Source organism: Rhinopithecus roxellana, chromosome 13 (assembly GCF_007565055.1).
Source record: "Rhinopithecus roxellana isolate Shanxi Qingling chromosome 13, ASM756505v1, whole genome shotgun sequence".
In the NCBI taxonomy this organism is placed as follows: domain Eukaryota; kingdom Metazoa; phylum Chordata; class Mammalia; order Primates; family Cercopithecidae; genus Rhinopithecus; species Rhinopithecus roxellana.
This window is the reverse complement of record NC_044561.1, coordinates 16,436,153-16,461,716: the sequence shown is the minus strand read 5'-3', so window position 1 is coordinate 16,461,716 and position 25,564 is coordinate 16,436,153. Positions and strand designations below refer to the sequence as shown.

General features: G+C 39.7%; 1 protein-coding gene across 2 annotated transcripts in view; it reads left to right on the top strand.

Moving 5' to 3' along the window:
- The window catches only part of LOC104676730 (solute carrier family 5 member 4), a 30,609-nt gene extending 20,920 nt beyond the window's left edge, over window positions 1-9,689 (top strand). For both annotated transcript variants that reach the window (XM_030915414.1, XM_030915413.1), the window contains 4 exons: window positions 1,802-1,970; window positions 3,141-3,356; window positions 6,311-6,413; window positions 9,184-9,689. In XM_030915414.1, the coding sequence (XP_030771274.1) occupies window positions 1,802-1,970; window positions 3,141-3,356; window positions 6,311-6,413; window positions 9,184-9,395 (700 nt within the window). In that variant the 3' untranslated portion in view covers window positions 9,396-9,689. The remainder of the gene's footprint in view (window positions 1-1,801; window positions 1,971-3,140; window positions 3,357-6,310; window positions 6,414-9,183) is intronic.
- Window positions 9,690-25,564: the final 15,875 nt, after the last annotated feature.

The following is a 25,564-nucleotide window of genomic DNA, read 5'->3' as shown; positions in this document are numbered from 1 at the left end:
TTCATTCAACCGTGTTGCTATGTGTAGTTGTAGTATAATCATTTTCTTTCTCTGTGATGTTCCGCTGTAGTCAGATATCGGAATTTGTCTAGTCTTTTCAAAGAAATTGGTATGAGGAGAAACTGACAAACTATTTAAAAGACTGTCCTTTGTTGTTGACAGTAACAATAGCTTTAGCAAATTAAACACTTGGGGAAAAACCCAAAGGTCTCACTTGGCCCAGAGCTTGACTCTGGACAAATGCTGTAGGAGAGGGAGTACAGGAAGGCAGGAGCATACTTGTAGTAGAGAAAGTACTGGTTGGTGTTCAGGAGGCCCAAGATGCAGTCATCCCACTAATAGGTGTATGATCTTGGGCACACATCCTCCTTAAGTCTCAATGATAAAGCAATGACTTGTTCTTTTCCCCTCTCTCTCTCTCTGTGTTATCAAATGCCTACTATCTCACAAAACACAAATAGGAAAAAAACACATATGCTTTTAAAATTCCTGCCTCATAGAATGTATGCATTTGTCAGGAAGATAGATAATTAATAAAGGTATGCTACCTCAGGTGACCAGAGGCGCTAGAAAGACAAAGCAGGAAGAAAGGATAGAAGCAACCTCATCCAGGTGTTCAGGGAGTCCTCTCTGAGGGGGTGGTGTCTGAGCAGAGCCTGCAGGAAGTGTGGGAGTGAAGCCCATGGTGCTCTCAGGGAAGGAACAATGAGGGCTGCTTTCCTCCTACAGTCACGTATGTGGTATGTTTGAGAACAACCAGGAGTGAGGTTCGCCCATGAGAAGCCAGTGGGAGAGTGAAGATGAAGAGCAAGGTCAGAAAGGTGCCTGGAGGCGAGGTCATGCAGGGCCATTGAAGTCATAACAAGACAGGATTTTATTCTACATGTGATAGGAAACTGGAACTGAATGAGTTGGGAAAGCACGTGACTTGCCTTCCAATGGTGATACAGAATAAATACCAACAGTAAGTGTAATTTATTGAATCCTTAGTGTGGTTTAGGCATTATGCTAAGACTTCCCATAGTTTATCACATTTAGTTGTTGCAAGGATGCAGTGATTTTGTAATGTTTAAATGAGACACTTGTCTCCTTCAGTCTCCTGCCCAAATACTTGTTCCTTCCTCCACCCCACAACTGCTTCTCTGTTTCATGTGAGCAGAGAGATGAATGGCCTTTTATGCACATTCTAGTAAATTACGTTGGTTCATTTACTCACACAACAAGCACAGACAACGCTGGAGCTTGGAAAGGTGAAGAAGTCATGCTCCCTGGACAACAGGAGCCTTTAACACGCTTTTTACCTGCTGAAGTACTCAAGTAGTAAAATGCGCAAGTTAGCATTTCTTGCTGATTTACTCAACATTCTGAGGTAGAGCCTGTTTCCATTCTAACCTATGCAAACCAACTTTGTTCCCTGCAAGCTAGGAAAAGAACAAAAAATGGGTCTGCTTTCTTTATTGTACAAATAATTGCTGGTTAATAGAAACAGTGTGGTACTTATTTCCAATTGATACACTACATATAGTGTGTTGGAGTTATTAATCGCTGATATTTTAACTTCTTATGAATAGATATTTAATCTCATAGATGAAGCTATTATGATTGATTATAGACAAGCAATTGCTTTATGGCATTTTACTAAAAGATCACCATTAAGCACAGCATGGGTGTATGTATGGTCAAGGAGCTTGATTTTGTTTGGAAAATCAATGAATGGCACAAGAATGAACTCTAGAACTAAAGCACAGTGGAAGTACCTATAGTGCTTTTGTTTAATGTTTAAATTATGTTTTCTTCTCAGAATATTTGTTCTTCTATTAACTGTTGTGAGCATTGTGTGGGTCCCATTGGTACAAGTGTCTCAAAATGGACAACTAATCCATTACACAGAATCAATTTCTAGCTACCTTGGACCTCCAATTGCAGCTGTCTTTGTGCTTGCCATCTTCTGTAAAAGAGTCAATGAACAGGTAAATGAAAACTGGAAAAAAATTTCCCTGCTGGAGTGAGAAAAAATTGCTTATTTCACTGGGGTATCAAAATACATTCTTTCTACCCTATTTATGCAAGTCATGGCCCATCTTAATTTTAGTTGAGGTCAGCCACAATTCCTGATCCTTACTAAAGTATAAAAATATAGCACGCATTCATAGTACAGTCTTTATGTGTTTATTACAAAGTATTACATACATACACGGTGCAGAGTTGAGGAACATGTTTGGGAGGCAGACTGCCAGGGCCCAATCATGGCTATACCACCTAATCGTATTGTGATCCTAAGCAAATTACTTGAGTCTCTGTAAAATGAAGATAATGATAGCACCTATCCTGTGGGATTGTTGTGAGGATTAAGTGAGATAAAATATGTGAAATTCTTAGAAGAAAACCTACCACACTAGTAAGAATTCAAAATATGTTCATTGCTATTTTGATATATGTAATTAATTGATTATTGTGCATCATGTACCCTTAATCTTTCCATGTTTCCTAAGTACTAGCCTTACTATTATGATTTTCAGATGAGGAACAGGTGCAGAGGGGTTAGTATCTATGTGCTTTCCACATGTTACTTAGTATTAGTAAGTGGGATCTTGGTATTCAGGCTTAGATCTTCTTCCATCCAAAGCTCACACCATTAGTCTCCATGCGATACTGTTTTTCTAAAACATAACATCTTGAGCAAAGGAACAGACACATGTTTCCACCCCCATCAACTCCTCACAGACATAAATTATCAAGAGCTTCACAGAACTGTCAAAACTACCTAATACCAGCTCTGGAAATTGTGTAACATAATTGATACTTTTGCTTATTTTATCAAATAAATCACAAGTGTTTTGATCTAACTGTGAAACGAAAGTCAAGGAAAACTTCAGCTTGGGTCAGTGTAGACAGTAGTGTCCTGGTATTGGAGAATCAACAACGGTGCAGTGGTATGTACAGTTCAGGACCATGGAAAGCAGCATCCAACTAACAAGCACTGGTATTTGCAATTTTCTCTACTTCAGTAACCTTGTGCCCAAGGTTAGCCATTTGTGGGTCCTTAACTGAGAAAGCAGGCAGGATTATAATTATGACTTACTTGAATAAGCTTCTCACATTTTCTAAACATTCTGATTTTCTTCTTGCTTCTTTTGCAGGGAGCATTCTGGGGTCTAAGGGTCGGACTTGCCATGGGCCTCATTCGTATGATAACAGAGTTTGTTTATGGAACAGCGAGTTGCTTGGCTCCAAGTACCTGTCCCAAGATTATCTGTGGAGTGCACTATCTCTACTTTTCCATCATTCTCTTTTTTGGGTCCATGCTGGTCGTCCTGGGAATTTCCCTCTTAACAAAACCGATTCCTGATGTACATGTGAGTGATGAGTAATGGATATATGCTAATTTTAAAATAAGAGTTATTTGCCTTTTAGTGTATGAGTGTATGAGTTCCAGAAAATGTATTTATTGTACCTCTAGAGTTAGAAGAACCCTAAGATTATCATTCGGTCATTGAAATAAAGAACAGTTTGCACCTAGTATGTGCAAAGCACAGTGAATTAAAAAGTAAGAGATTAGAAAATGGACATTATATTCTGTAAATTTCACAATGTAGTTGGGAAGTCATTCTACAGCATTGTCATAGGACACCAGGAAGAGAATAATTGGTGTTTCCAAAGACACTAGGAAAGACTTCACAGCAGGGCTGTCATCTGGGCTGTGCCTGTTTGGGCCAATAGGATTTCATATACAGCACGAACACTGACTGGCACAGAGATGGAGGGAAAGTACATGGTACCAGGGGGCAGGAAAAGAAAGAATAGAATAATGAGATGCATTTTTGCCTTTCAATTTAGCAAAAATGTTTAATATGAATAATATTTAATGTTAGTGGTTAATATTAGCATTGTGGGAAAATTCTCACAGTCCAAACCTGTTGGAAAGTACATAGATTTTATAATTTATAGTAGAGCAATTGGGTAGTATTTATGGATAAATACTTACGAATACTTATGAATCAGCAATCCCAGTTTTAGGAGTTTATTGTGTATAAATACTTGTTCAAGTAGGAAAAAATGTGTATAAGGATTTTCTCTGCAAAAGTTTTCAAACAGGAAGTAGCTGGGAGAAAAATCCAGATTTCATCATGAAGGGAAAGATCACACAAACACAGTGCATTGAACATTATACAGCTGTTTAGAAACACGAGGGAGCTCTATTATTTGTTTTGAAAAAATGTTCATAATATGGTTAAGTGGAAAAAAATGTGCAGAATAATATAATGTATAATAGCACTTTCTGAAATAAAACACATGTAGGCATATAGATGTTTGTCTAAGCATACAAAAAAAAAATCCTAGAGCATATCCACCTAAGATTTTCAACAAGAGGCATTTCAGGGAGTGGGGAGACACTATAGGGGCCTGGCAAATATTAATTAATTATTTTTAAAATGTAAACACTGCTTATATACTAATATTGTTTGAATTGTTTGAATTTATGACTAAATATGTGTAGCTTTTATATATTTTGAATGTATCACTCATAATTTTTGAAGCAATGCTTCTTTATGTATTTTCCTGAGAAGTGGCCAGTAGATTATGTGTGGATGGGAAACCTGAAATAAGCACAGTTCAAAATGTTTTACCAAGGACATGTCACTGAAATTCCTAACTAAATAGTTACACTGAATATTGAGTTAGATGAAAGAACACTAGAAAACCTAGTTTTTCAATAAATATATATGTTAAATTCTTACTTGCCAATAGGAATAAACAATTTAATTTTTTGTAGGAAAAATTTTTTTAGGAAAAAATTTTTAGGAAAAAAATATTGCCTGAAGGACCAAGTGAGACCATTTTTCTGATTTGTTTCTGTTTCATTAATATGCTGCGAGGTTTAACTTTCAAAATAGACTTGATAAATATCATGGTTATTTCAGAGAAAGTCATGAAAACTGTTGTGAATCTAGCCTAACAGTGCAGAAATGAGATGTCCCAGGATGATAGTCTTTCAGCAAAACTAGTAATTACGCTATGCAAGTTAAAAAGAAGTTGAAGGACTCCCAAGAAGAGAGTTTTAACAAAGAAAGTGGATCTAGTACAAGAAATCCTGTGAATAAGAGCTTATGAAGATATGATTAGGAATCTTACTGAGAAGGTGAAGGCATATGTCAAGAACAAATAAAACCAATTACAAATTCTAGTAAATTTGTACAAGAAAGTCATGAGCCAAATTAAAATGAGGCATAACTTAGAATATGATAGATTATAAAGGTTTAAAACCCATTGATAGAGCCGGGCACGGTGGCTCACGTCTGTCATCCCAGCACTTTGGGAGGCCAAGGTGGGTGGATCATCTGAGGTCAGGGGTTTGAGACCAGCCTGGTCAAAAACCTAGTGAAACCCCATCTCTGCTAAAAATACAAAGATTAGCCAGGCGTGCTGGCAGTCCACCTTTAGTAATCCCAGCTACTTGGGAGGCTGAGGCAGGAGAATTGCTTGAGCCCAGGAGGTGGAGGTTGCAGTGAGCCAAGATCGCACCACTGCACTCCAGCTGGGCGACAAGATAGAAACTCCATCTTATTAAAAACAAACAAAGAAAAAAAAGCCATTGATACTTAGAGCAATTTCCTTAGAATGACCCAGGGCTGATACTTCTTGTGTCCAGTTGGTACATACAGCATCAATTCTATTTATTTTCAAATGCTTAAATCAACATACAGACTAACTATGGAAATCTTAATATATTTACAGAAAATAATAAAAATTACATAAAGCATGATACTTTAAAATGATGGTACAGCTGACAGCAGTTTGGAGGTGGGTTAGGAAAAGGGGTGGTGTGTAAGCGTACTAATTGCAACTGGAATTCAAGAATAGCACATAGATACCAGCCAAATGTGATGAATCCAGAAATGAATTTAAGAAGATAGTTTGAAAGTTATAAAAGCAAAGACTAGATAAACTGAATTAAATAATGATGTGGCTAATAACTGTTGGATGTTAAGGACAATGAGTGAAGCTGGCGTATAGTGTAGGTTAGCTAAATCTTCAACTTTGCTGAAATTACAAATCCAGAAGTAGGTTATTTTTAAGTATATCATTTGAGGTTCTGAATAGCAACCAGAAGAATTAAAAACAGAAAAAAAAAATTTTAAATGATTAGTGTGTTTTGGTGAGTATAGTAGGAGGCCTTTTCTTTGCGATCTATATTCTCCTATGTGGTTTGACTTTTTAAAAAACCAGACAATAAACAAAGGTACCATTGCATTATATTATTGCAAACATTTACCTATTACTAATGTATTTTTGTATGGTCCCTGTTCAGCTGTACCGCCTGTGCTGGGTTCTTCGGAACAGTACAGAGGAGCGAATCGATATAGATGCAGAAGAGAAAAGTCAGGAAGAAACAGATGATGGTGTTGAAGAAGGTAATATTTGATTTACATTTGGTTTTCATGTAGGAACTCTGTGCACAGGCTTTCTAAATGGTTTTCTTTTAATGTCAATAAATCCAGCTTCTGAAAAGGCTGTTAGATTTATGATAAACTGAAACTTAAAATTTTTACCTTTCCAAAAATCAAGACAATATTATTAAATCCATCTATTCATCTGCCTGTCCATTGGTTTGTCCCCCCATCATCCATCCGTAGTTACTGAGATCTCAGACAATCAGTTACAGACTCGCCTGTTCCTAGTTACATAGTAAGTGTTCAATCTTTTTTTTTTTTTTTTTTTGAGACGGAGTCTGGCTCTGTCTCCCAGGCTGGAGTGCAGTGGCTGGATCTCAGCTCACTGCAAGCTCCGCCTCCCAGGTTTACACCATTCTCCTGCCTCAGCCTCCGGAGTAGCTGGGACTACAGGCGCCCGCCACCTCGCCCGGCTAGTTTTTTGTATTTTTCGTAGAGACGGGGTTTCACCGTGTTAGCCAGGATGGTCTCGATCTCCTGACCTCGTGATCCACCCGTCTCGGCCTCCCAAAGTGCTGGGATTACAGGCTTGAGCCACCGCGCCCGGCCAAGTGTTCAATCTTGATTGACTGCAAATAAGCATCTAGCCCCACCTTCTCTCCAACTTTATTTCTCAGTATTTTCTCTAACAGACCCTCTATTCCAGGCAGACAGCTTTTCTCACTTTTTCCCACATGTGCCAAGCTCCCTAAAATATTTCTACCTCCTGTCCGAGAGAAAAAAATGCTTATTCTTTAAAACTAAGTTCTAATCTCACTTCCTTCATGAAAATTTCTCCATCAAGTCATCCCTATGGCTCTTTGTTTACCTAATATTTTTTAAGCCTCAGATAAGGTTTAGCACTTCACAATATGTTGTCTTAAATTGGACAATAATTGCTTTGTCTGTTTTGGTTTGGTTTCTTCAAAGTGAAGGAAGAGTCAATGCTTTCTGTTCTTTTTGATTTTTTATATCAGTGTTCCTGAGTATGACTGGCCTATCATTTTCTGGTTTTGTACTAAGTTTTTGGTTTTTGTATTAAGATTATAGAGTTATCACAGAATGAATCAGAAATTAGCCCATTTTTCCATTTTATGAAAATATTTCAATAAGATTGAAATAATGTTGCCATTGAATGTTGGTATTTTGCCAATAATACCATAAGGGCTGTGTGTGTGTGTGTGTGTGTGTGTTGCACATCTTAATTACTGATCACATTTATATAATGGGTATGGAACTATTTAGAGTTTCCATTTCGTCATTAATCACTTTTGGAAAATTATGTATTTCTAGGATTGTGTCCATTTAGTGCACATTGTAAATATATCGGAACAGAGTTATTCGTAGTGTCTACTTACCCATCTATGCTGCCGCTATAGTCGTGTTATCCTTTTAATCTCTAGTATATTTTGTGATTTATCTTTTTTCTTAATCTTACTAAGGATTTGTCTAGTTGGCCGGGCGCGGTGGCTCAAGCCTGTAATCCCAGCACTTTGGGAGGCCGAGACGGGCGGATCACGAGGTCAGGAGATCGAGACCATCCTGGCTAACACGGTGAAACCCCGTCTCTACTAAAAAATACAAAAAAATTAGCCCGGGCGAGGTGGCGGGCGCCTGTAGTCCCAGCTACTCGGGAGGCTGAGGCAGGAGAATGGCGTGAACCCGGGAGGCGGAGCTTGCAGTGAGCTGAGATCCGGCCACAGCACCCCAGCCTGGGCGGCAGAGCGAGACTCCGTCTCAAAAAAAAAAGATTTGTCTAGTTTACTTTTCTCAAAGAACTAACTTCTGGCTTTGTCATTTCTATTATTTTCCTTCTTTTCTGTTTCATCCTTTCTGTTTTTATTTGTATTCCCTTCCATTTACATTATTTGGGTTTATTCTCTTATTTTTTTACTAAGTTGGATATTAACTCATTCATTTCCTCTGGAAATTTGATTTTTCTTTTGATTTATCTTTGATTGTTCTTTTCTATATAAATAACTAAGGCCATGTAAATTTCCCTCAAAGCAATACTGTTTTAAATCTGACAGCTTTTAATTTGTATAATTTTCATTATCATTTATTTTGAAGTATAATCTTACTTTATGACTTTTATAAACATTTGAGTTTAGAAGTATTAAATTTTCCAGTGCTGCAACAGATAGCCATATATATGAGTCTTTTTGTATTTTTGCCCGTATAACTTGGGGATAGATTTTGTGGAGTTTAGTTGTTGGGTCAAAGGGTTCATGCCTATATGATTTTTGCAATATGCTACTAATTCCCCTACTAATTTCCATGCAAACTCACTAATTATGTTGTGAAACTTCGGAATGTTTCCCACTGATAGATGAGAAAGTGGTATAGGTTTAGTTTAAATCTCTCTTTTTTGGGTGAGCTTGAGAACCATGTGTCTTTTTTCTTTCAGCTCTTTATTCATCTCTCTAATATGCTGACATGGGCTGTTGATAGCCTTTTCTTACCGATTTTTAGAAACCTGTTATATATTAAAGATATTAAACCCTTTGTAATAGAATACACAAATGTTTCCCCCATTTTGTCGTTTGTTTTTACTTTGTTTATTGAACTTTATGCCATGCAAAAGTTGCCTGTTTTTATATGATTAAATTTATCTACATTTTCTCAGGGATTCCTCTTAACATTCCCAGGTGATTGTAATCATTTTTTACCGTCATAGGTACTACACTGACAAGGATTTCTAGTTCTTTTGTGATCTAGATCTTCTGCAATCATTTGCTTATCTTTGTTCCAGATTATCCTGAGCAATCACGTGGATGCCTCAAGAAAGCTTATGACTTGTTCTGCGGTTTGCAGAAGGGACCCAAGCTAACCAAGGAGGAAGAGGAAGCCTTGAGAAAGAAGCTCACAGACACATCTGAGAGGCCCTTGTGGAGGACAATAGTGAACATCAACGCCATCCTCCTCCTGGCTGTGGTGGTCTTTATTCATGGCTACTATGCCTGAACTGTATCTGAGCCATTGGAATAATGAATAATTCTTAATAATGAACCAAAGGATAAGTTGAGTGATTTTCATTTTATAGTGTGTTGTGTGGCAAAAAAAATCAGCAGTTGGTAATTTTATCCAATGAGATGACTACAGACTTGATATTTTGCTTTTGTTGTTCCTTTGTGTCACTAAGAGTTGATATAAAACTGTGAAGTGACCTCTACGTGTGTAAACAAGGCACACAGGTCTAAATTTTATTTTTCCAGCTTTATTGAGGTATAGTAAACAAATGAAAATTGTTTATATTTAGGATGTATGATGTGATGATTTGATATATGTATACCTTCTGAAACAATAACCACAATCAAGTTAACACATCTATCACCTCACATGTTTACCTTTTCTCTGTGTGTGGTAAGAACAACTGAGAGACTCTTAGTAAATTTCCAGCACACAATACAGTATTATTAGCTATAGTCACCATGCTGTCCTTTGCACCCTCAGAATATATTCATCTTACGAGTGAAGGTTTGTACTCTTTGACTAATACCTCCCCAGTTACCTACATCTTCACCCCAGGCAACCATCATCTACTCTCTGCTGCTATGAGTTCAACTTTTCACTGCAGCACTATTCACAATAGCTAAGATACAGAAACAATTTAAGTGTGCTGTGATGGATGAATGATGAGAATGTTATATATATATACTTAATAGAATACTATTCAGCCATAAAAATGAAGGAATCCTGCCACTTGTAACAATGTGGATGAACCTGCAGAACATTATGCTAAGTGAAATAAGCCAGACACAGAAAGACAAATGCTATAGCATCTCACTTATATGTGAAGCCTTAAAATGAAAATGACCAAGTGATATGGTTTGGCTGTGTCCCCATCCAACTCTCATCATGGGTTGTAGTTCCCATAATCTCCACGCGTTGTGGGAAGGATCTGGTGGGAGGTAATTGAATTGTGAGGGCGGTTATCCCCATGCTGCTGCTGCTGTGATAGTGAGTTCTCATGAGATCTGACGGTTTTATAAGGGGCTTTCCCCCCACTTCACTTTGCACTTCTTTCTCTTGCCACCTTGTGAAGAAGGATGTGTTGTTCCACCATGACTGAAAGTTTCCTGAGGCCTCCTCAGCCATGCTGAACTGTGAGTTCACTAAACCTCTTTCCTGTATAAATTACCCAGTCTTGGGTATGTCTTTATTAGCAGTGTGAGAATAGACTAATACACCAGGCAAATTGCCCCACCTCATACTTGCTTTCTGAAGTTTCCAGAGATTTCCATTTGAAAAGAATGCCTCTTCCAACTTTGCCTCACTTAGTAACCTCCTCATCTACACAACAGTGACTTCTCCTGTGGAGCGACCTTCACTCAGTTACTTCAAGGATTTAAAAAATAAAAATATTTTCTAATAGTTGATGGGGGTGAACTAGAAATATCCATTGTAAATGTCTTTTAAATATACTGGAAATTATTGCTTACATCTTAAAGTCGTTTGTCACTAAATACTAAAACATCAAACCATTGATTTTTAACTGCTTCATTAAAATATAATTCATATAGTATAAAATGTATCTATTTAGAGCATATAATTCAGTGTATTTTAATATATTCACAGAGTTTTCCAATAATTGTCAAAATCTAATTTTAGATAGTAACATTTATTGGCATCCTTGAATATACGTATTTCTCTGTTTTTATTTCTGTTTTAACACAGTGAATGACAATTATCTCTGTAGAATTGTAGAGAGGTTTAAAACACCTTTTTGTAAGCAAGTCAACAAACTAAAATATGTTTTAATAAATTACATAAGAAACATGGAAGACGGCCAGGCTTAGTGGCTCACACCTGTAATCCCAGCACTTTGGGAGGATGAGGCGGGCGCATGACAAGGTCAGGAGTTCAAGACAAGCTTGGCCAACATAGTGAAACCCTGTCTCTACTAAAAATACAAAAAATTAGCTGGGCGTGGTGGCACACGCCTGTAGTCCCAGCTACTCAGGAGGCTGAGGCAGGAGAATAGTTTGAACCCGGGAGGCGGAGGTTGCAGTGAGCCGAGACTGTGCCACTGCACTCCAGCCTGGGTGACAGAGTGAGACTCCATCTCAAAAAAAAAAAAAAAAAAAAAAAAAAACATGGAAGAGAGAGCACTTTCAGCACATGCTGGAGACTGTCTCTTCCTGGGTAAAAATAATAAAAATTAAACACATCTATCATATTGTTATAAAAATCCAAACAATGCCCTTGGGTCTGTAGAATTAAATATAATACTCTTCACTGACAACCCAATCCTCTCATCTACTGTCACTAACTTCCCAAAGAAGTGTTGACAGGTTAAAACATACGTTCCAGTAAGTAATTTTTCTATTCATTTATATACATATGTAAACATACACATACATTTACAAAATGTAATCTTCCTTTATGTGTTAATTTTGTGACTGGCTTTTTCACATAAAATATATCTTGGAGATCTTTGCCTATCTGTACAAATAGATCTCCCTCATTTTTCTTATACTTGCACTATTGTTCCATAGGATAGTTCACCATAATTTGGCCACTTTTCTACTGAGGAACATTCATGTTGGTTTCAATTATTTGCTATTATCTACAATACTCAAAGAGACATACCTGTATATTCATCTTTTGACATACTTGCTAGTTTTATTTTCTTTAACTCTTATTTTCCTAGAAATAGAATACTGGAGCAAAGGGTACAAGCATTAATATTTTGATTAAAAATTATGTTTCAAAAAGGATTCGCTAATTTATATTCTCATCAGTGTATGAGAGTTTTTATTTACTCACATGCTTAACTGCAGGGTATATTATCAATCGTCAATTTTTGTCAGCTTGATTGAAAAATAATTTCATTTTTTAAATTGGTGTTTCTCCACTTACTAGTGAGATTGTATATGTTTGCATGTATTTATTGCTATTCATATTTTTTCTGTGAATTACTTGATATCCTTTACCAACTCTCAAATTCATTTACAGATATTCTTTACATATTCTGTATATTATTTGTATATGAATAGCAAATATTTTTTCTTAGAGTCTGTGTCTTGCCTTGTAACTTTATGTTGTCTTTTATTGTACAGAAGCTTTAATTTATATTTAGTCAAATTGCTTCATTTTCTTATGGCTTCTGGGTTTTGTGACTTACTTTCAATTGTCTTTTTAGGGTTTTGTTGTCTTTGTTTTGTTTGAAATGACATACATGAAATCCTACATTATACTGCAATTCACTTTTTTCTCTTTATACTGCAGTGTGGACATTACTAAGCCTAACTAATGTAGATCAAATGTATTTATTTTAATTTCTGCCTAATAATTTATAATATTGAGTGTATTTGATTTCCTTAGCAATTCCCCCTTTTTCTTTTCTTTTTTTTAAGACAAGTTCTTGCTCTGTCGCCCAAGCTGGAATGCAGTGGTACTATCACGGTTTGCTGCAGCCTCCAACTTCTGGGCTCAATGATTCAGTAAGGCCAGAAATTAAAAGAAAAAGAAAAACTTCTGGGTCAAAGAAATCCTCCTGCCTCAGCCTTCCAAGTATCTGGGACTACAGGCATATGCCACCACACCCTATTTTTTTTAGAGATGGGATCTTGTCATGTTGCCCAGGCTGATCTTGAACTCCTGGCTTCAAGTTACTCACCTCAGCCTCCCAAAGGGCTGCGAATACAGGCATGAGCTACTGCACCCAGCCAACAATTCCCCTTTATATGGACATTCAGGTTAAGTACCCTTTGCCACTACAAATAGTGTTGTAGCAATCATCTTTCACACTGGATGATTTCATTTCTACAGGATAGAATCTTTGTAGTGGTATGACTCAGCCATAGCTATGTTTACTTACACTTTTAATAGATACTGATTAGTTACTTTCCAAAAAGTTGATGCAATTCACATTCCTATGAACAGGGAACAAGCAGGAGGACTGTTTCCCCTGTAGGCTCAGTAGCAACAAAAGTTGTTGCTTTTTCAAATATATATATATATATATATATATATGTATAGCTAATTTTCTTGGTGAAAAATCTCACAGGAGTGCTAACTAATCAGTTATTTTAACTTCAGTGAGTTTCCTATTTATAACCTTTTCCTATTTTTCTATCAGGTGGTTTAAGGTGAGGAACATTCTTAAAACAGGAAACCTAAAAATAATAAACCATTGACATTTTGTATATCAAAAGGCAGCGCAAACGAAATTGAAAATGTGGAGTCCAAAAGATACTACAAAACATGAAAAAAAGAGCTCCCATAAATAAATGAGAAAAAGACAAACCCAATTGTTGAAGTGCATTTGCATTTGGATAGGAAGAAACAGACTTGGGCTTCCCTGCACTCTCTCTATATATATATGTATGTATAATGTATATGTATGTATATGTATATTGTGTGTGTGTGTGTGTGTGTATATACACACATTGTATATATTCACATTGTTGCCCAGGCTGGTCTCAAGCTCCTGGGCTCAAGCAGTACTCTTGCCTTGACCTCCCAAAGTGCTGGGATTACAACCCTGAGCCACCACACCCGGCATATACCCAAAGGATTGTAAATCATGCAGCTATAAAGACACATGCACACATATGTTTACTGCAGCACTATTCACAATAGCAAAGACTTGGAACCAACCCAAATGTCCATCAATTATAGACTGGATTAAGAAAATGTGGCCCGTTGGCCGGGCGCGGTGGCTCAAGCCTGTAATCCCAGCACTTTGGGAGGCCGAGACGGGCGAATCACGAGGTCAGGAGATCGAGACCATCCTGGCTAACACGGTGAAACCCCGTCTCTACTAAAAATACAAAAACTAGCTGGGCGAGGTGGCGGGCGCCTGTAGTCCCAGCTACTCGGGAGGCTGAGGCAGGAGAATGGCGTAAACCCGGGAGGCGGAGCTTGCAGTGAGCTGAGATCTGGCCACCGCACTCCAGTCCGGGCGACAGAGCGAGACTCCGCCTCAAAAAAAAAAAAAAAAAAAAAAAAAAAAAAAAAAAAAAAAAAAGAAAATGTGGCCCGTATACACCATGGAATACTATGCAACCATAAAAAAAGGATGAGTTCATGTCCTTTGTAGGGACATGGATGAAGTTAGAAACCATCATTCTGAGCAAACTATCGCAAGGACAGAAAACCAAACACCTCATGTTCTGCTCATAAGTGGGAATTGAACAGTGAGAACACTTGGACACAGGAAGGGGAACATCACACACCGGGGCCTGTTGTGGGGTGGGGGCAGGGGGGAGAGATAGCATTAGAAGATATACCTAATATAAATGATGAGTTAACGGGTACAGCACACCAACATGGCACATGTATACATATGTAACAAACCTGCATGTTGTGCACACGTACCCAAGAACTTAAAGTATAATAATAAAAAAAAAAAAAGTAAAAACAAAAAGAAAATAAAAGAACTTGGCTTCTGGACTGTGGGTGTGAAGAAAGAAAAGCTCTTTGCAGCCAGCACTGTGCCTTTAACTACCCTCTGGGTGAGTCCCGGGCTACACAGGGTAGGTGTTTCCCTGGATATGGGTATGAGAATGATTTCCTTTTATAACATTAATGATGGGAGCCAAATCTTTACATTCACTAAGATTTCTGCTACAGAGCCACTGTGCCCATTGTTTGCTCTTGCAGATTCAATGATTGATGACCAAGGCTTCGTGAGTATCTGTCCTGTGATTAATCTTGGCATTGACAAATCTACAGTTTCTCCTGAGCAGGGCAAATAAACTTTTAGCCACAAAACCATTTAGACACTCACTTTACGCTCAATGCTAGAAACTTTTCTGCTTGGTACAAGATAATGGAACAAAGTTACAGCAGAAAAATATGGAACATCTCAAATTATGAATGCCAATTAAGTAGATTAATAAGAAATTGCATTTTAAATACTAAAAAGTATTGTTACAGTTGTCCTTTGGGTTTTATGGGCCGTGGCTCCGTGTCCCTCCCACACCTGTCCGAGTGGCTTCTGCTGCCTCTCTGTGCTCTGGCTGCCTCACCCTGCACTGTGCCGCTGTCTCACTGACATCACAACTCTTCTGCAAATCTATCTTGCTGTCTGTCTGTTCCTTCTTCCCTGGAGCAGCTGACATTTCATAAGTCATTCTCACACTCTTTACGTTGTATCCAGCCTGGTTTTGGCAGAAAGTTTTTCTCACATACAGGATACGCCCCGGTTGGACTGTGTCTTTATATGTGTATGTGGAGTGACCCAGAATCCAGCCAAAAGCAAACCCCAAACGGTTACTTTATGACCGGAATCCAATTCATTCCAATCACCTAAAGTTCACCTGGCTCCCCACACACTGTCTCCCAAGCTTTGTTTTCTTGTTCAGACACTGAATCCCGAGGAGTGATCTCGTCCCATTGTACGCCATTTTTAATAGAACTAAATACAGGTCTTTTAAAAATATACATACAAAGAAAAACTCTTCATTTAATATGTGATACACTTTAGAAGGGGGAAATAGATTATATTCAAGTTATTTGAAATTTGAAAACAAAGCTATTATTTTATGAATTAAGTACAAATTAAGTGCTAACCTGGCCATTTCCACGATACCTGCAGATTCGTCAGATCTCTCGGTCAAGACCTGAACCTCAGCCTGGAGGACATGATGTTAAGCAAAATAAATCAGGTCCGGAAAGATAAATACTGCGTGTTCTCACTCCTATATGGGAGCTAAAAGAAAAATGCTGAGCAGAGAATAGAATTGTGGGTGTAGAGGCTGGGAGGGTAAGGGGGAGGGGAGCTTGGGGAGAGGTTGGTTATTGGATACAGAATTACAGCTAGATGGGAGAAATGGGCTCTGGTGGAGGCTGGGAAGGGCAAGGGGGAGGGGAGCTTCGGGAGAGGTTGGTAATTGGATATAAAATTACAGCTAATTGGGAGAAATGGGCTCTAACACAACTGTAGTTTAGGTAAATACGGTTACTTGTACATGCTTGCGTATTTTCAAAAAGCTAAGAGGATTCTGAAGGCTCCCATCACAAAGAAATAATAAATGTTGGCCAGGCATGGTGACTCACTCCTGTAATCCCAGCACTTTGGGAGGATGAGGTGGGAGAGTCACTTGAGTTCAGGAGTTCAAGACCAGCCCAGGCAACATGGTGAAACCTTGTCTCTACAAAAAATACAAAAATTAGCCACGCATGGTGGCGCACAACTGTAGTCAAAGCTACTTGGGAGGCTGAGGCAGGAGGATTGCGATTGCCCAAGCCTGAGCCCAGGAGGCAGAGGCTGCAGTGAGCTGAGATTGCACCACTGCATTCCAACCTGGTTGACAGAGCGAGACTCTGTCCAAAAAAAAAAAAAAAAAAACCAAAGAGAAAGGGAAAGGGGGAAGTCCATAAAAAGAGAACATCGTGTGCAAAGGCACAGAGGCCAGAAATATCATAAAATGTGCACAGAAATACCCACAGTTGTTAAGATCTTCTTTGGCCTAGTCCCTCTAATGTATAGAAACTCCAGCAGAAGATATATTGCATTTATTCAAATACAGTTCACATTAAATATAAATTATATTTAGGCCGGGCGCGGTGGCTCAAGCCTGTAATCCCAGCACTTTGGGAGGCCGAGACGGGCGGATCACGAGGTCAGGAGATCGAGACCATCCTGGCCAAAATGGTGAAACCCCATCTCTACTAAAAAAATACAAAACCTAGCCGGGCGAGGTGGCGGGCGCCTGTAGTCCCAGCTACTCGGGAGGCTGAGGCAGGAGAATGGCGTGAACCCGGGAGGCGGAGCTTGCAGTGAGCTGAGATCCGGCCACTGCACTCCAGCCTGGGCGACAGAGCGAGACTCCGTCTCAAAAAAAAAATAAAAATAAAAATAAAAATAAATAAATAAATAAATTATATTTAACTATGATGGGGTTGAGTTGTGTGACTCGTAGCCATAATGTTACTTTTTGTAGGCATGTACTGATGTTAATTTTTCAGGATTTTTTGGTATATGTTTTGAAGCCAATACATTTTTTTTAAACCTCAGGTCTATATGGTACCTGATGAATAAAACAGCATAGCACTGAGCAGTTCAGAGTTAATGAGGATAACATTCAAAGTAGAGAATGAAGAGATGAGAGCAGAGAAGCAACTGGAAGCCAAGGCACAGGAAGGCTCATGTGCCATATAAGTGACTTGGACTTTATCGCAGCACTACATAATGTTAATTAGTATTAATATCATTCATTTACTTATGAATACTTATGGAGCCTGGAACTGTTCTAGACAAAACAGATAAAATCTCTACCCTCAAGACACTCACATTATCACAAGTCATTATAGAATTTTCATCAGGAGAGTGTCTCCATCAGACATGCCTGTAACATAGCTCCCCCTGGGGATGGTATAGAAGATGGATTGGAGAGGGTCAAGAGTGGAAACAGGGAGATTTGTTAGAAGGCTGATGCAGAAGTAGGGCTCTAGACCTGTGCAAAAGTGAGCCATAGAAAGCTAAGGGGAAAAGCAAGATATGAAAAAGAGAGCTCCGGGATGGGCGTCAAGAGATCCAAGTCCCAGTAACAAATCCGCCATTAATATTTCTCCTCTCCTCAGTTTCTCCATCTGCAAAATGAAGGAGTCTTTTCTATTCATTACTATTTCTTCATAGTATTATTATTATTGCATAGAAAAATCACGTGTGTATATTGGGAGGACTACTTATAGATCAGCTCTTGGCAAAACTGGGAAACAGACAACGTTGGCCTTGAGTTTTCTTATGAAAATTCCCTTAAAATATCAAGCAACAGGACATGCTGTCACTCAGCCTTACCAAGCTGGGAGAGGGGTCAGGGAGGAGGACTCCCTTCTACTTGGACCTACAGCAAGTGCTCTGTTGATATTTGAAAAAGAACATCAAGGACATTATGTGCTGTTCTAACTGTTAGCATTTCTCTTCCTAATAAAAGTGGCTCATATTTAGAGTTATAAGGATATGCTAGGCACAGTTCTAGGCATCTTATGTGCATCATTTCATTCAATTTTCACTACAGCCCTGTGAGGCAGGTATTGTTCTTTTTAATTGTATTGTTTAATGGACATGTCATAATTTTACATATTCATGGAGTACCTAGTGATGTTTCAATATGTATCAATATGTATAGTGATCAGATCAAGGCAATTAGCATTGTCTGTTATCTCAAACAATTTGTCATTTATTTGTGTTCAGGGTGTTCTATCTTCCCTCTAGCTATTTGAAACTATACAATATATTATTATTAACTATAGTCATTTCACATATTCTTATTCATATTTCATAGTTGAGAAAATTAAGATCCAGAGAGATTAAGTAAATCTACAGAGTTGGCCGGGCGCGGTGGCTCAAGCCTGTAATCCCAGCACTTTGGGAGGCCGAGACGGGAGGATCACGAGGTCAGGAGATCGAGACCATCCTGGCTAACCCGGTGAAACCCTGTCTCTACTAAAAAAAAAATAAAATAAAATAAAAAGTAAATCTACAGAATTAAAAAGAGGCAGAAATGGGGTTACTAACAATTACACTGTACCTTTCACATCAGACAACTTTCTTAGCTAATGCTTCCCTTATGTGCAACGAATGAACAGCTAAAAAAATCGTGTGAGTAATGTGGCTTTCTGAGGGGTGTGGCCTAGACTGGTCATAGGATTTAGCGTCAAGTAGATTGGGATTACAAGGGCTCAGGGAAGTGACAAGGCTGAGTTCAGAGCCAGAAGACCTGAAAACTGTTTCTTAAGATTGTTCTACATTCCAAGTTGCCAAAATTAAGTCCCGTATAGCAAACGCACTTGGGGAACCTACCCTGGTTACAAATCCAAGCCCTAAACTATTCCTGATCTGCTTCTTAAGCAGCAAAATATAGGGGTAGAAGATGTAATAGAACTCGATGTCTTCCCAATTTTATTTGTGTGTGTGTGTTTTATTTTTGTCTATTTTTTTTTTTTTTGACAGGGTCTCACTCTGATACCCAGGCTAGAGTGCAGTGGTGTGATCTTGGCTCACTGTAGCCTCCACCTCCTGGGTTCAAGCAATTCTCCTGCTTCACCCTTCCAAGTAGCTGGGACTACAGGTGCATGCCACCATGCCCAGCTAATTTTTACATTTTTTTTAGTAGAGTCGGAGTTTCACCATGTTGGCCAGGCTGGTCTCAAATTCCTGACCTCAAGTGATCTGCCCACTTTGGCCTCCCAAAGTTCTGGAAGTACAGGCGTGGGCCACCATGCCTGGCCTTGTGTGTGTGTTTTTTATAGTGACTCTTGAGCTAAAAATATCCTTTTACTTTTTGGTTTCTTTCTACTACGGCTGTTGTTTTTAAATTTACCCTCCTTTAAACTTTTCTTGTTTTCTTTTAGATTCCGCCTTGCTTTGCCAGAGTCCAATCGCAGCAATATTGAGGTAGGAATCTGAGCTCTTGGGGTTACCGGACACTGGAAGAACAAGGATTCTCCTACTATATATAATAGCGAGTTAATTGTTTTCTCTGTCTCGGAGTCCTTGATTTCTCCATAATTGTGGGACTTGACTTTGAAATTCTGTATGCAGCTACTCATCAATTGAGCCCATTAACCATTCAAGAGAGGAACTCTACAGTTTACTTTTATTTATGCAGAAATACTTTTTTAAAAACTCAAAAGACTGTTGTTGAGACACTGTATAATGCTCATATAGTAAAATGCTCATATTAGTAAAATGTATAAGACAATGTATAAGGCATTCTCAGGGAATACCTGTTTTCTCAATAAAATAATCCTCCACGGTTAGAGACGAGAATCCCAAAGGAATATGTAAATTATTAAGCCATGATTAGGTTTATGCTTTGAACACTTTCTGCCCATCTCCTAAAATTAGGTCAATGCTGCTTGTATGGAGACCTTTGTGGGAGGGGGGTTCCCAGCCTGATGACTTTCTGATGGGAAGAGGACACCCCAACATGTGACTTGGAATCCCCGTTCCCTCACGCTTCAGGAATATCAGCTAAATCATTACCTCATAGTGCAATGGATGGCACTATCATAGAGAAGTTAAGTGGATTTTGGTGTCAGAATGCCCGGGTAGAATACTGCCTAGTTCATGGGCAGCACTACATAATGTTAATTATTAGTATTAGCAGTATTCATTTACTTACAAATACTTACTGAGCCTGGAACTGTTCTAGACAAAACAGATAAAATCTCTACCCTCAAGGCACTTACATCCTAAAGCAGTAGTTCTCAACTAGTGATTCTCAGCTAGGAACATTTGGCAATGTCTGAAGACATTTTTGGTTGTCATATCCTGGGATGGAAGGAGAGATGCTAATGACACTTGGTGGGTAGAGGCCAGGGATGCTGCTAAACATCTCACAGTGCACAAGACAGCTCCCAACAACAAAGAATGATCCATCCCAAAACATCAAGAGTGCCACTATTGGGAAACCTGTTCCAGAGTGTGTGTGATTGTGCTTATGTGTGCGTGACAGTCTGAGAGTAGCAGAAAACAAACAAACAAATATAGTTTTTACTAAAAACTACTATAGAGAAAAAGAAATCGGGATAGGCAGTGTGAGTAGGTATGGAGCTGAAATTACAACCTTGGGTTTTTTTGTTTGTTTGTTTGTTTTTGAGATGGGAGTCTTGCTCAGTCACCCAGGCTGGAGCGCAGTGGCGCGATCTCCACTCACTGCGAGCTCTGCCTTCCGGGTTCACGCCATTCTCCTGCCTCAGCCTCCCAAGTAGCTGGGACTACAGGCACCTGCCACCATGCCTGGCTAATTTTTTTGTATTTTTAGTAGAGATGGGGTTTCACCATGTTAGCCAGGATGGTCTTGATCTCCTGACATCGTGATCCACCCGCCTCAGCCTCCCAAAGTGCTGGGGTTACAGGCGTGAGCCACCATGCCCGGCCCAACCTTGGGGTTGTTGAAAGGATTAGCTGAGATTATACATGAAATGCACTTAGCACATTGACCACATAGTAGGCATTAAAGAAACAGTGGCCACTATTTTCATATTTGCAGTAACTATTTCAGTTACTGTCACTTCTGTGTTTTCATATTTACAATAATTATTTCAGTTATTGTCATTTTTATGTCAAGAGCAGTGTAGCATAATAGTTTCATACATAAACTCTGAGGTCAAACTGCAAAAGCGAATTCCCACTGCCCATTTTCACGCTGGTGATAAAGACATACCCACTGCACTCCATCCTGGGCGACAGAGTTGAGCCTCCATCTCAAAAAAAAAAAAAAAAAAATTAAATTTAAAGAAAAAGATAAATTTGGTGTTCTGGGGACGGCGTTAGATTTGGAGCATGATGTAGTGCAAGGGAACTCCTGTGGCTGAGTCTCTCAGTAAGTAAAGCGAAGATTGCTAATTGGGAAATCTAATAGTTGTTCTTGATTGTCTTGGTAGATATCTGAGCTGCCACGTTTGCTGACACCATGTAGTCCCTCTGAATTTGTATCACCAAAATCCAGTGCAGAGGGAAGCAGAAGTGTCCATCCTCAAGAGGGAAAAAGTTAGAAAACCCTGAAATATGATTTTCTACAAAGCTAGTATATCCCTCTGAGAAGATCCTACTGCACTCCAGCCTGGGTAACAGAGTAAAAAAAAAAAAAGCCCAATCTGGCAACTGATTCTATTTCCTCTTTTATTTTAGGTCTTGAGGTTTGAAAATATTCTGTCCTCTATTCTTCACTTTGGAGTCCTCCCACTGGCCAATGGTAAGGGATTATTGGAAAACAATGTGACTGTAACATCGGCTAACATCTAACATCTGCATCAGTTGCACTGGGGATTGTTTGGGACTTTTCACCCTGAAGCTTGTACTTCTATCATGTTATCATGAATCCAGGCCAGCGTCAGAATTTGCAAAGTTTGTACCATCAATGACGTGGTTGCACAATTAGTTATTCTAAATCCAAGCCCTGTTAGCAATTCTATTTGCAAACTCAGCAAGATCGGCTAACACTGGTTGAGTTAAGGAGATTGAAACCATGCCCCTTAGGCAGTAAAGAATCTCCTTCCAGTCAACCGGAAATGAGATTATTTTCCCTACGGGTTATCTTTGTGGGTCTTATGCAAGGACCACTAACTGGATAGACACAGTTTTCATGAATGATAATCCTGGGCCTTCTCCTTGCATAGCAGTTGTTCATAAACTGCAGTATCTGGGGTCTGGCCCAGTTAAAATATTTTTTATATTAGACTCCAAAATGTTCTCAAGACCCAGTAATTAGGTATTTTCAAAATATACATTGGGCAGGCTAAAAATGGACAGCATTTCTCTACTGTCCAAATGAACGTAATTGTAGATGCATTTTTTATTAATCACGGATTAATGAGCAATTCTTCCAGGAAAATTCTGGGGACATATCAGAGAGATGCAAATGTGGAACCAGGGAGAATGAAAAGATCAATTATTAAAAAGCTATCCACACCAGGCACGGTGGCTTACACCTATAATCCCAGAACTCTGGGAGGCCAAGGCAAGTGGATTACCTGCGGTCAGGAGTTCGAGACCAGCCTGGCCAACATGGTGAAACCCCATCTCTACTAAAAATACAAAAATCTTAGCCAGGCATGGTGGTGGGCATCTGTAATCTCAGCTACTTAGGAGGCTGAGGCAGGAGAATCGCCTGAACCTGGGAGGCAGAGGTTGCAGTGAGCCAAGATCATGCCATTACATTCCAGCCTGGGTAACAAGAGTGAAACTCCATCTCAAAAAAAAAAAAAAAAGGTGTCAGTCTCTTACGAAAAAGCTTGCTAAAACCTCTGTGCTTGTGCCCAATTATTTTATGTCTTGTTCTATATATATATATATATATATATATTTTTTTTTTTTTTTTTTTTTTTTTTGAGACGGAGTCTCGCTCTGCCACCCAGGCTGGAGTGCTGTGGCCAGATCTCAGCTCACTGCAAGCTCCGCCTCCGGGGTTCACGCCATTCTCCTGCCTCAGCCTCCCGAGTAGCTGGGACTACAGGCGCCCGCCACCTCGCCCGGCTAATTTTTTTGTATTTTTTAGTAGAGACGGGGTTTCACCGTGTTAGCCAGGATGGTCTCGATCTCCTGACCTCGTGATCCGCCCGTCTCGGCCTCCCAAAGTGCTGGGATTACAGGCTTGAGCCACCGCGCCCGGCCTTGTTCTATATTTTAGCAAAATTGCAGCAAAGATTTCCTCTGCCCAATCCGCACAAAATCTCATTCGTCAATTCAGATATTGAAGTTCTTGAGGTAAGAATGCAAAGCTCACCTCTTAACTGACTCATTTCTTTTTATAGTAGACTCAGCCTCCTCCTGTTTTGCTTGTTGTTGTTGTTTTTGTCCTGCTTTGCTTTTTCCCAGACCAAGGAACTTTATAAACATGTTTAGCTCTTAAATTACAATTAACAGAAAGTATTTACAGTTGAGTTTAAAAATCAGACCAAGATCAATTCCACTTAGCAGCCAAATCCACAGTACAAGAAGATGCCCTTTAGCATGCTTTATTTTACTTATTCCACAAGATGATGTGTGAGGCTGGGATTATTACTCCCATTTTACAGATGAGGAAAGTAGGACTCATAGAGAAGTGGCTCAGGCAGCTGGAAAGGAGCATGGCTGGGACAGGACTGGCTCTTCTGATTCTCGCAGTCAGATGACTTTCCCCTGAACCAAAGACACCCCTCTGAGTTCAGGAATCGAATTGTTTTCTGGCTAATCATTATGAACTCACTGCAGAATACCTTTTTCTTTCTTCCTTCCTTCCCTCCTTCCTTCCTTCCTTCCTTCCTTCCTTCCTTCCTTCCTTCCTTCCTTCCTTCCTTCCTTCTTTCTTTCTTTCTTTCTTTCTTTTTGGCGTTGTTGTTTGTTTGGGGAGGTGGAAATATGTTTCTAAAGAAATTCTCCAATCCTGTACAGTCCAGGGGTCCCCAACACCCAGGCCCAGGACCTGTCTGGGTGTGTGGCCTGTTAGGAACTTGGCTGCACAGCTGGAGGTGAGCCGCCGATGAGGGAGCATTATTGCCTGAGCTCCACCTCCTATCAGATCAGCAGCAGCATTAGATTCTCATGGGAGCACAAACCCTATAGTGAACTGGGTGTGGGGGGGGTCTAGGTTGCACTCTCCTTATGAGAATCTAATGCCTGATGATCTGAAGTGAAACAGTTTCATCCTGAAACCATCCACCAATCCCAGTCAGTGGAAAAAGTGTCTTCCATGAAACCGGTTGCTGGTGTCAATAAGGCTGGGGACCGCTGCCCTACACTACCGTGTATGCTCTCCCACCTCCCTGCTTCTTCCCCACTGCTTCTACAATGGCTAAGTCACATCAGGTGACAGTACTCCAACATGGCCTTTCCTTTGTCTGGGGCGTTCACAAAGCAGGGCAAGGGTAGAGGAGGCCCTGCCTCTGTAGGACCTGGTAAAGAAACCATCTCTCAGTCAGGCATGGTGGCTCATGCGTGTAATCCCAGCACTTTGGGAGGCTGAGGTGAGCGGATCACTTACGGTCAGGAGTTCGAGACCAGCCCAGCCAAAATGGTGAAACCTCATCTCTACTGAAAATACAAAAATTAGCCGGGTGTGGTGGCGTATGGCTCTAGTCCCAGCTGCTCGGGAGACTGAGAATCACTTGAACCCAAGAGGCGGAGAATCACTTGAACCCAAGAGGCGGAGCTTGCGAGATTGCACCACTGCACTCCCACCTGGGTGACAGCCTTTGAGACTCCATCTCAAAAATTAAAATAATAAAAAAAGAAGCCATCTGTTCCTTACTCAGACAAACCCAGACATGCCCAAGGTTTGATGTTATCTTCATTGTCACATCCTTTCCAGGGTTTCCTTTTGATTTCCACCGACCTGAAGTATGAAACATCCTCAAAGCAGCAGCCAAGTTTCCATGGTTGGGAAGGTCTGAACCTGGTAAGTGGACAGTGGAGGGGGAAGTCAGCCCCTTGATTGCCAGTTTGCAATTCACCCCAGGAAGTAAATGGTCCTTAACCCCACAACTACCGTAAACCCAGAAGGGGAAGACAGTATACACTGGAATTGTAAAGCCCTTGTGAATTGCTTAGGTAGAAGGTTTTCTTTCTCAAGCCTTCAGAAACCCAGAATAAGGCAGACTGTGTTAAAGGGCTAAATAGAGGTGTATGAATGTGAGTGTATGCATGCTGCGTGTGCCTGTGTTTATATTTGTTTGGGGCAAGAAAGATTCTAGGA